Below are 12,857 nucleotides of genomic sequence, written 5' to 3' on the forward strand. Positions count from 1 at the left end.
GCACACGAGCATGCCATGAACGGCACATTTATGTGTACCACCCACCTCTTCCAAAAAAAAAGAAAATACATTAGCCAGAAGAAACGGGAAAATTTCGTATATCAAGTAGTCTTTATAGTTAGAAAGTACAAAATATGCCGTTGGAACTCGGAAAATGCAGAATTTCTTCCAAACCATATTTCTCTGTTCTCAACTGTACATCACAATAAAATGAGGTGCCTTTTTGTTTGTGAAATACACTTTTAAAGTGCCCTTTGGGGAGGATAATTAACTTACCTTTATTAAATCCTAGGATAATACGTTTGACGCATATACGCTTTTCTTACTACAGGTGTACTGCAAAGTAAAAATGCTTGCCACATGCATGTTATAAGTTTATCTCGATCCTTTTTCATACAATTATGATATAATTAATTTACAGCCATGGGTTGTTTATACTTATGTTGAAATGCACACTAGATGTGTAGGATTACGTATATAATTATGTCATAGCTCTGAATACGTTGAAGTATGTTTTTATATCTTTAACTCGTACATTTGTACAGCTTGTATTTTACATACTATTTTCAAATTAATATGTGAACAGACAAAAATATCTTCGTCTGATTGTAAATATATACTGAAACTGGAGCGGTAACCAAAAATATTTGGTTCAAGTTTTGATTTGAAAAGTATTTGTTTCAAGAAAGCCATTAAATACTGCATATTATTTATTTAAAAACAAACCCTAGATCTCTTTTTGAAATTGTCATGCTAAATTGTAGCAAATGAGCAATCATGATACCTTGCTTCGTAAAGTTTAGAAAGGTAACTTTTTACGTATTATCACGAATCATGTTATAAACGTTTGTATTGTACAGGCGAAACATAAGGAAATCATACCTGATCAATATTTAAAACCTGTATCATGCGTTGTTTAACAATGCGTGACATTAACTGTTTGTCCTCTATATGGTAGAATACAGCAATATACGGTTGTACGATTTTCTAGATATCCTATGAAACCATGAGTTAAAGACTCAAGTCAAACAAATATCTCTCGCCGTTTCTAGGCGCCTTTTCAGGGCTACTCAGATCTCTAAAGTAATGTTGCATTATTGCACTAGTGTTTTATCTCGTTATTGTGTGTAGGTGTTTGTATATGCCTATGTTTTCAACTGAGACTTTAAATCTTTCCTCTTCGACCCCAAAAGTATTTTGACCCTATAAATACTTTTGACCCCCAACATGTCTCCCCATGTTAAATGTTTGACCCCAACGTGCCTCCATATGTTAATACCCGTTCGACCCCCAAGGTCATATACTCCATAAGAAGTAAGGATTAATGTTAAATTCCCCCTTGACCTCCAAGTGCCTCTTTGACTTCACAAGTGTCTCCCTAATGTTAAAATCTCGCTTGACCCCAAAGTGTCTTTCCCATGTTAATTCCCGCTTGAACTCCAATTTGTCAAATACAACATAACATTAAAGGGTAATGTTAATTCCCCGTTTGACCCCCCCCCCCACTCACATGTAACTACTAGAAACTTTACATCTTTATCAATGGTATTTAGAGACCGTTCATTGCATTGCCTTTGAATGTAGAAATTTATGACATTGGCATGAAGAGTTTTGCCATCGAATGTGATTTTCTATACAATAGGGGATTTCCATTTGCCGTTAAGATGACTAATGCATCAATTACACTAGATAAACTCAAACAATAAAAGGTTTATTGATACAAAAACCGATTTTACATTTAATAAGACTGTTAAAACATTGATACAAATTTAAAATCCTCCTTTCGCCATGATGTTCACAGTCATACACAACGTTTTTCAAATATTGTTGTTCTTAAGAGTCATACGCAAGTGGACATTATCAAAATCATCAACAAATTGTTTAGTTTGTCACAGAAAAAAAAAGAAACACCTCATCAATGTATCTAGTGTATTTCGGTCGCTTTTCTGATCCTCTTCCACCAATCGGGTCAAACAGGAAATCCATATGGGCATGTAAGTGTTAAACTCCACTCTCGACAGTTCTCAAATGACAAAAACAGACACGCTTTATTAATTGAATACATTCCGACCGGAACCTGTAATCCCAGAACCCGTATATAATAGGGTTAGCCACATTATTAATGACGTAGGAGCGTAGGAGAAATTCGTAAATCACAATGTTTGTTGAGTCAGCATTTTCCCATAGGCCTTCAACCAATCTGTCTGCTACTAACATAATAATATTAGGAGTAAAGCTGATGATAAAAATAATAGTAATCGAAAACATCATCATGGTGATTTTCCTTGTGATTTTCTGTTTTTTCTTGGAAGCTGTTACCGGTCCTGGAAGATTTTTGACTGATTCTATACATTTTATGTGCGACGTTTCTTTTCTATTATTACGTGATAGCTCGCCCTGCGAGTGCGACCTAGAGGTACTCCGAGATCTTTTAAGGTCACCGTTTCCCATTTCTTTCTTTTCTCCATTTTCTTCGTCAAATGTATTTAGTGGAACACATTCGATTTCTTCTTCCGACAAATATGTAACTTCTGTTACATTAGTTGGATTATCAGTTTTCGCACATGAGCAGAGAGCAAATCTGGAATTCTTTCGTTGCAGATCTCCATGGCGTTTGTCATAAAGGAATATTTCATAGCAAATGTATGAATATAGTACTATTAAGGTAATTATTGTGGATATCGCTAAGAAAATTGTGATCCCAAGATAAATTAGTGGATAGTCTGTGTCTTTGTAAGAATCCTCCACAAAACATTCAACTCCGGTAATATTCAGGTGCCCTGACGGAACAGCAGTACTGTGACCGTATAACACAACTTGCGGCCCTGATAAAAGTAGTCCGAACCCTACAGCAATGAGGCAAGCCTTCCGTGAACCAAAGTCTGACATCTGCTTATTTAGTGGTCGGCAGATTTTGAGAAAGCGATCTATTCCAACGACTAGTAGAACAAATACTGATCCGTACGTGAAAAATGTGAGGAATAATGTCAACGCTTTGCATGCATCAGAATTGAAATATGTGTATGGGTGAAGTAAATCAAATAAATGATATGGAATTCCAATACAGCATACACCCAAGTCCAACATGGCTAAACTCAAAATATAGTACCTTGCACTCATCCGTTTGAATTTGTAAGTATATACGATGAGAACAAATATATTCTCAATGATACCAAACGCCATAATAGAAACATAGAACACAATGACTGGTAACATAAGCATTACTTCAGCATCATTTATTTCTTGCAACGTTTTTAGACTCTGTATAACGTTTGTATTGTGTTTCTCATAAACGTCCATAGTTGACGAATTTAGCTCCAGTGCCCCACCTTTGGGGAAATTCTCGTGATTATCCATTGTTGCACTGAAACAATTCAAAGAATAAAATTTTAAAATTAGTAAGAATGGAGGAACTATCAAATACGTTATTACAAGAATTTATAGAAAAATGTCTCCTATTTTAGTATGATTTCCTTGCAAAATATAAAAGTAGATTATTAAAGTTTGTTTGCGGTCTTCTCGCTGCTTTACGTCCAACCAGACGAGTCATACGTGTTTTAGCACTCGAACGTTTTAGCCTATGTTTGTGGTCAAGGTCAATTACATTTTTGGTATTGAAGTCCATAAAAACCAACATGTATTCATGTTCAGAATCTACAGGGAAAGGAAATATCAAATAGTAAAATAGACCGTGATACTTATACGATTATCCACTCAACAGTAATACAAAATAATCCATAAACGTTCGATTTTCAGCCAGGCAAAAAAAGAATATTCTAGACAAAACGGGAGATATTACATATATACGGTAGTGACCACTGCATCCCACATACTACATTCATGAAAAGAAACAAAACTTTGGCAAAACGTAAGAGCAAGGCAAGGAGCAAATGGACAGCATGTCACAAAAATTAGTAAATCAAAACTCAATCTCGATCCCGCTAACCCAAATGTATTTCTGCACCACATTTTCCCCTTGTGCATACTACATAAAATTATGCATTCTAGACGCCACTGTAAATAACGATGGAGATACATGTAATAAAGTAAGCTATGTCTGTACTAGTAAATAATTTACAAATGATGAATCGTACGAAATTGTTTAGTCCATCCGTTGCTTACAAATGGTTTAAAACGACTTCATTAAGGCTTTTATTAAATAGTATCAAAAGTTCGTTTCTTTTTTTAAACAGACGGAGATATTTTCACCAAAGAATAATAAAGACTAGTATTTATCAAAGTATACCAATGATTCATATTTAACAATGCTTACTAGGTCGTGTCAAAGTATAACAATGATTATATCAAACTATACTGGCTAGTTCTTGTCAAAGTATGCAAATAATAATTGTTACGAACCTATACACTTAAACTATGTGACAGAAAGAACGAAGTTAACAAGCTTAGTACAACTGAACAGTAAGTTTCATTCATTAGAATTCAATTTGAAAATTTAAAGGAACTTTTATTATTGGGAACTAAATTCCACATCATTCTAAAATTTATGTTACAAGTCCAACAGTTTTTGAGTGTTCTGAATGAATTCCAGTATTTAATGTGCTGGTGTAACAATAGTCTTGGATGGGCTGATGTGCCAACATTACTGCTGTATCACAACGCAAATCCAGGATGTCATTGAATGAATTCACAATAATCCCCAAATATTGTTTTATTTACAAAATATCAATGCGCACTTCGTAATTCCAGTGAATGATTTTTAAATAAAGATTCCCCTCAAATTATATTTGGACCAAAAAGAAAAATTTATACAGCCATAAATTAAAGGAGGAATGAATGGTTGTTTACTTTGCCTTACTTCTATACACAATGTCTACTGATTTATTACATAATAAAATGCCCTAGACTGAGGTCTTTTCCAATAAAAATGTCCACCATATTTGTAAACAAGGTCAGGTCTGTTAACTTAAACTGTAACAAAGAACCTGAGAAACATCATACTGACCATATACTTTCCACGGGGAAAACTAAGGTTCTGAAATCAAATCGAAGCAAACATGCTGTTTACAACTGATCAATATCATAAAGTATAATATACAATCATGGACAAAAGTTAGCTATAGTATGTTGTTTACAAATGACTCTTACAATCTACAATCATGGACAAAGTTTAAACACACAATATAGAGAAGCATAACTTTATATTTAACAGTACAGACCTGTACTTGTCAAAGTATACAAATGAGTATATTGAACTATACTGGCTAGTTCTTGAAATGTATACCAATGAAAATAATTAACAATAATAGCTAGTTCTTGTCAAACACACACACCCCCCCCATATATATATATATATATATATATATATATATATATATATATATATATATATATATATATATATATATATATAATAAGACTGACCTGTACCTATCAAAATATATAAATGATTATGAGAACAATACTGACTTGTTATTGTCAATATATTAGAATGATTATATTTTGAGAAAACTAGAATTAGACTATTTTATCTTCATACACTGTAAACATGAGATGTTTGGAATAATGGGAATGCATATAATAGCATTAAAAAGGGAATCTTACAAATCAGAAACAAAAGCAAAAGACTCTCCCAAATAAAAATCCGTTTATCCGTAACACATTATTTATTTTTCTTTCAAAAAAGCTAATTAAGAACGGACAATAATCGCACTGAATGCAAAATATTTGCTTGTTGTGGTTTAGCATTATGTATAAAAGAATTACTTGTGTTTTATGTCGTCTTTTCTATGAAGCGTTAGGCAAAATACAATTCCCCTAATTTATTGAGATCACTTCCACAGTGATCGGGAACATTTGGCAGAGTGGAAAATGAACAATGATATCCATCGGACCCACAACTCCAATCAAAATGTCATCTTTCATTCTACAAGATGGCAACAGGACTACTCACAGGTTCTCTGTTTGATCAGCTCCATTGGTGAACATCCTTAGCCAGTAAGACAAACACTACTAGACGATATCACACACAATCAGCACAGACCAATACTTATTCATACTGGACTTCAACTGCCGACTATATACAGCTCTTCACAGCAACGTTGGAACTTCCGCAAGGCATATTGGACGAGGTACAGTGTCATATTCGAGTGTAGCATTGTCACTATACAATCTGGAAGCATCCCGATCAAAGAGAGCCATTAACTGCTTCCAAAGAGCCGGAAATATTGAAAATTGATCCACCGACTTGACACCTTTGAGAAACCACCAGTTCATTTTCGCCCAGTTGTCAAGCGAAATGTTGTTGCTAGCCACTTACTACAAGTGGCTAAAGCACCTTTGGAGAAAGAGCACCGACGTCAAGTACGTGATGAGTTTCGACAATACTGCCATCGGAAGTCACATGAACTAGATCAGATACTCTAGAGGCATTTACAAAACCAGAGTTATGAAAGGTGCTTTGCAACATAAACAAATCAGGCGAAGCAGCAGGATATGATGATATCCAGTCTGCGTTCCTGACACAGGTTGTTAGGTAAAAATGCATTCCGACTTTGTGGCGTCAGGCAAAGATTATTGTGATTCCAAAGCCTCTCTAAAGTCTCCATAATGTAGCAAGCTATCGTCCAATCTCTTTGCTTTCAGTCTGTTTCAGGGTACTGACGCGCCTGATTCTTCAAAGAATCGATCCAGACTTTAAGTACATTATAACTGTTGAGCAGGCAGGCTTCAGGTATGGCCGCAGCACTTACGATCAAGTTTTTTCATTGACTACGTTTGTTAAAAACGGTTTTCATAGCAGCCTTAAATCTAGAGATGTTTTCTTTGATCTAACAGCGGCATATGACACGGTCTGTCATGCAGGGCTGTTGTTGAAAATTTTCCTAGTATTGCAGCGCTTGATAATAGAGACTATTTAACTGTTCCTGCGCGACATACGCTTCAGAATGTACATCCAAGAGGGCCACAACTCGTGGATACGTCCGACTAAAGGACTCCCACTGGGGTCTGTTGTTTCGCCAAGTCTGTTCAATGTTTATATTAATGACTTGCCAGAAACACAGTCGCGCACGTTTATGTATGCAGACGACATTGTTCTCGGGACACAAAGTCGCTCGTTAACAAGGACCTGGAGGAAATAACTGACTTCTTCAAGATTGGCGCCTACAGACAATCACAACAAAGACAGTCTCCAGCGTCTTCCACCTTAATACTGCAAATGCGAACCGTAAAATGGGCACTTTGGTTTGACTCTAGAGAGATCACTGTCATTCTACAGTCACTCGAAGAAAACTGTAGCAAAATTGAGAAATCGAAACAGTCTACTCCGTAAACTGGCTGGCCCTAGTGCTCAGACACTCAAGACATCAACACTGGCTCTCTGTTATTCGACAGCCGAGAATTGCGCTCCTGTCTGGACTCAGTTGTCTCATACCAAGCTAGCTGACATCCAGATCAACAATACAATGTGCGTAATCTCTGGAACACAACTTTCTACTCCTTTGCCATGGCTGACGGTACTCAGCAACATTCCTTCTCCACATCTCCGTCTCCAGGAAGCAACTACAAAACTGCTGATTAAGGTGTTTGCCAGTGACATACTTCCAATCCACATGAACATCACGTGACATCCAGCAGTCAGCTTGACTTACAGACATCCAGTCTGGTTAGGCCCGTTATCGAAGGATATGACAGCTATTTCAGCATGAAGTGATGCGTGGTTTTCAACAGATGTTGTTAATCACTCCCTCGTGGCTGAGCCATCTGTCTGCCCTCCCGGTTTTACCCTTCCGCGAAATTTCTATACCACGCTGAACCGTTTCTTGATATGACAAGGTCGTTGTGCAGTCAACCTTGTCCGATGGGGCAAGGCCAGGCTACTGTCTCTCTCTGTAGCTCTGGTACTCTGCAGACCATGTCACACATTGTGAACAACTGTCCACTGGCAAAGTTCCCGGGTGGACTGCAAGCTCCCCATCATGCTGACAACGACACTATTAAATGGCCGAGCATTCACTGCACACGATAGATAATAAATCTGGTTTGTCATTTTCATATATTTCCTCGACACATTGATGGATTTCATTCATACATTCGATGAATTATTAGGAAGGTAGAGAACTAATACTGCAACATGCTTACTCCACTTTTGGGCATTAAGTCAAGGTCACACGTTTTACATCATTGTGTTTATTGAGGTCTAAGCATGAAGACTCTGAAAGTCTTGTATTTAGTAAAATTTATCAAGGATTATATGCATCGTAAATGTCCTACTTGGCGTTGAGATATGACATTGTGAGTGCAACAAGTTATTACCAAATATTACCTTTGAACGAAAAGCAGCAGCAATGTTCTGAAAACGAAATCAATGCACTAGAATTGTGCAAAACAAAGGCGCACACGAGCATGCCATGAATGGCACATTTCTGTAAAGAAAACAATAATTAGCCAGAAGAAACAGGAACATTTTGTATAACAAGTATTCTTTATAGTTAGAAAGTAAAAAGTATTCCCTGGGAACTCGGAAAATGCAGAATTTACTCCAAACCATATTTCTCTGTTCTCAACTGTACATCACAATAAAATGAGGTACCTTAGATTGTGATATACACTTTTAAAACGCCCTTTGGGGAGGAAAATTAACTTACCTTTATTAAATCCTAGGATAATACGTTTGACGCATATAATCTTTTCTTGCTACAAGTGTACTGCAAAGTAAAAATGCTTGCCACATGCGTGTTATAAGTTTATCTCGATCCTTTTTCAGACAATTATGATATAATCAATTTACAGCCATGGGTTGTTTATACTTATGTTGAAATGCACACTAGATGTGTAGGATTACGTATATAATTATATCGTAGCTCTGCATACGTTGAAGTATGTTTTTATATCTTTAACTCATACATTTGTACAGCTTGTATTATACATACTATTTTCAAATTAATATGTGAACAGGCAATAATATCTTCGTCTGATTGTAAATATATACTGAAACTGGAGCGGTAACCAAAAATATTTTGGTTCAAGTTTTGATTTGAAAAGTATTTGTTGCAAGAAAGCCATTAAATGCTGCATATTAGTCATTTAAAAAACAAACCTGATATCTATTTTAGAAATTTTCACATTAAATTGTAGCATATGAGCTTCATAAAGTTTAGAAAGGTAACTTTTACGTATTATCACGAATCACGTTATAAAAGTTTGTATTGTACAGTCGAAAAGTAGGGAAATCATACATGATCAGTATTTAAAACCAATGTGACATAACACCATTGAAAAATGTATATAATAATCCATAAAGGTAATTCATTTGCTAATTTAAATTATTTTGGACGTGTAGTCATTACTTCCTTCCAGCACTTCAACACTCAACTATGCAACCAAACAAAATATATAGCGGTTTTTGCGAGAAACTCTACATTTAACAACTACACATTTAATTTCAGATTAGATAACTGAAAGGGTCTTGTTAAGTATTAACGTGGATGAAAAAGATATAAAATGTTATTCCTGTATAGGACATACTATAGTTAAAAAAAGAATGTTATTGTTTTATATGACAATAAATGTGCTGACACCATGGGTAACCATTGCCTAAGATGTAAAGTATGAAGCTGCCGAATAAACGTAACTGTGACAGTAGTTACATTTCATTTGACATTAGATCACTGAACAGGTCTTCACAAGTATTAACACTGTTGAGAATGATATAAAATGTTATTCCTGTATACAATTTATTAAATTGTTACCTTTAAGTTTGTAAGGGATAGCATCATCTTGTTCATATTTCCATGTTGTTCATGGATAAAATAATTTATGATTTGAGGTTTGATTGAACATTTAATCTAGCACACTAGTTATTCCGTATGGTATAACGGTTCCGTTTGGGCACGTTCAGGTGGGTGGAGCCTAAGGTGTAGGAAGATTGCATTCCGAAATAAAGAACAACACTAGCTGTGATTGGTGAATTATGTAAGAGTTGTAATTTCTGTTAGGCTTTTAAATAATTTGAGACTCGTGGCAACATGTGAGTTTATGTTAATTTCTATCTAGATCATATTTTGTATTTTTTATTAATTTTTTAAAATATGGTATACATGGCTGAAAATGTGCATGTTGTGACTAGATAACCCTTACCCCTGTCTAGCTCCAGTAGAGTTATCTCTCTTAAATGCAATGGAGAACCTGGTTCTGTCATTGTCAAATCTAACACTGCTCTCTAGAAAAGTGTGTGACATGCACGCTCAAGTAGGATAGAAAATATATTTATTTCCCCAAACATTAGCATTAAGGTCTATGGAAAAACAAATGGTACCGTAATAACGTATCAGCTGTTATTATGTAAGGTCATGGTCATCTGACGTAGCAGATGGGACTGACTAAAATTGAACAAAAATGTTGTAATTGAACTAAATGTGTTAAAACTATTGGTAGCCATTAGCTAAGGTGTAAAGCATGAAGTTTCTAAATAAACGTAACTGACAGTAGTCAATATGTTCGTGTTATTCTGTACAGGTTATGTATTATGGGGCGATGTGAAGCGGCGAATGAATTGTAAGTACGCGCTACTTAAATTGGAATGTATTGGTGATGGAATAAGTTGATCTGACGAAGAAAGGACGAAATTGGAATTATAAGGATTAAATGAACATGGTTGGGTACTTCGGACTTTATTTACTTTGTGAGTAGGTACAATTTACACATCGATAAATACCCAACCATGGTCATTTAATCCTATAATGAATTCCCACTATAAGGTAGTATTATAAGATAAACTGTATTCCCACTATAAGGTAGCATTATAAGATACACTGAAGGTACACTGAAGTATTGTAAGATACACTGGATTCCCACTATAAGGTAGCATTATAAGATACATTGAACTCCCAGTATAAGGTAGTATTATAAGATACATTGAACTCCCAGTATAAGGTAGTATTATAAGATACATTGAACTCCCAGTATAAGGTAGTATTATAAGATACATTGAACTCCAAGTATAAGGTGGTATTATAAGATACATTGAACTCCCAGTATAAGGTAGTATTATAAGATACATTGAACTCCAAGTATAAGGTGGTATTATAAGATACATTGAACTCCCGGTATAAGGTAGTATTATAAGATACATTGAACTCCCGGTATAAGGTAGTATTATAAGATATACTGAACTCCCAGTATAAGGTAGTATTATAAGATACATTGAACTCCCGGTATAAGGTAGTATTATAAGATATATTGAACTCCCAGTATAAGGTAGTATTATAAGATACATTGAACTCCCAGTATAAGGTAGTATTATAAGATACATTGAACTCCAAGTATAAGGTAGTATTATAAGATACATTGAACTCCCGGTATAAGGTAGTATTATAAGATACATTGAACTCCCGGTATAAGGTAGTATTATAAGATACATTGAACTCCCAGTATAAGGTAGTATTATAAGATACATTGAACTCCAAGTATAAGGTAGTATTATAAGATACATTGAACTCCCAGTATAAGGTAGTATTATAAGATACATTGAACTCCCAGTATAAGGTAGTATTATAAGATACATTGAACTCCCAGTATAAGGTAGTATTATAAGATACATTGAACTCCCAGTATAAGGTAGTATTATAAGATACATTGAACTCCCAGTATAAGGTAGTATTATAAGATACATTGAACTCCCGGTATAAGGTAGTATTATAAGATACATTGAACTCCCGGTATAAGGTAGTATTATAAGATACATTGAACTCCCAGTATAAGGTAGTATTATAAGATACATTGAACTCCCAGTATAAGGTAGTATTGTAACATACATACATATATTTAATTGTCACTTTCTATATTATTATTAGATGCAATTAAATTTCTTCACTGTTTTGATATCAGTAAACCTGTCTGAATATAAATATTTCTTCACTTACTTCTCCTCTACTTCTGTCTTTGTCCTTTTATGTATTTAATAAAGAAAGCCCCGAAAAATGAATATTTGATACTCACAACATAATGTTGATAACCATTCATTCAAATAATTATTACTTCAGGTTTCGTGGAATTTGTGTGAATGTATATTTATGTGTATGTCAGTGACCAGCTAAGGATAAATGGCGCCCGGGGAGACGATGATGGTTCAAAGGAGTTTTGACGCCTCAAGACATATGTCGCCCGTCCGCCTCTTTGTTAGTACGCTACTGGCTTTTGTGGTGTGTGACGTGTGCGTGCGTGTGTGTGTGTGTGTGTGTGTGTGTGTGAGAGAGAGAGAGAGAGAGAGAGAGAGAGAGAGAGAGAGAGAGAGAGAGAAAGAAAGAGAGAGAGAGTTACCTGGTATATCTTACAGGCCATGCATCAACTCCACTGCGTAGTTTGGATCAATGCAAGCATATTATCACTGAGTACTGTAGTGATATCTATGTGGGACTGACCTCATAATCCGTCTCGATCTGAGTATGTGGAGTGATATCTTTTGGGGATATCCTGAGATGACCTTATGATCCATATCGGTTTCAACATGAACAAAATTCAGACGAAACATAGCTGCTCTCCTTTCTCAGAATTTTCAGTTATCTTCAAGTTGGGATGTAGAATGTTTCAAAAATTCAGTACGTGCTTTTAAGATTCGTGCGCTTTCTTTGCACATTTATAACACCCTTGAACATGAAACAGCTATACGTGTGAACTAGAAAGAAAATTACATTCTTTGTGCAGTGTCAAAGGACACGTGTCCAGTAAAATAGTCGAATATGTATAGCATTAGCGAACATATCGGAATATTCATCTCTGAAACTTGAATTCTTAAAATCGAATAAAAAATCTAATCGACATTTTCGACCCATGCCTTATTCAACAATCGAGTTTAATGATTCAAAGATGAAGAAGGTACCTTAGTTTTCATATACCTG

At 35.3% G+C, this 12,857-nt stretch overlaps 1 protein-coding gene across 4 annotated transcripts; it reads right to left on the reverse strand.

Moving 5' to 3' along the window:
• Positions 1–1,695: 1,695 nt before the first annotated feature.
• On the reverse strand, positions 1,696–12,581 carry LOC149783520 (uncharacterized). 4 transcript variants are annotated; one of them, XM_089931766.1, is made up of 4 exons: positions 12,280–12,580; positions 8,285–8,384; positions 4,964–4,993; positions 1,696–3,364 (listed from the first exon to the last, which is right to left on the reverse strand). In XM_089931766.1, the coding sequence occupies exon 4, from the start codon at positions 3,355–3,357 to the stop codon at positions 2,002–2,004; it is 1,356 nt and encodes a 451-aa protein (XP_089787892.1). In that variant the 5' UTR covers positions 3,358–3,364; positions 4,964–4,993; positions 8,285–8,384; positions 12,280–12,580; the 3' UTR covers positions 1,696–2,001. The 4 variants fall into 4 exon arrangements, with proteins under 4 accessions (XP_089787892.1, XP_089787891.1, XP_089787894.1 ...); XM_089931765.1 differs by lacking the exon at positions 4,964–4,993 and having other exon boundaries at positions 5,912–8,384; positions 12,280–12,581; XM_089931768.1 differs by lacking the exon at positions 8,285–8,384.
• Positions 12,582–12,857: the final 276 nt, after the last annotated feature.

Source organism: Sinohyriopsis cumingii, chromosome 14 (genome assembly GCF_028554795.1).
Source record: "Sinohyriopsis cumingii isolate HCF-2022 chromosome 14, ASM2855479v2, whole genome shotgun sequence".
In the NCBI taxonomy this organism is placed as follows: Eukaryota; Metazoa; Mollusca; class Bivalvia; order Unionida; family Unionidae; genus Sinohyriopsis; species Sinohyriopsis cumingii.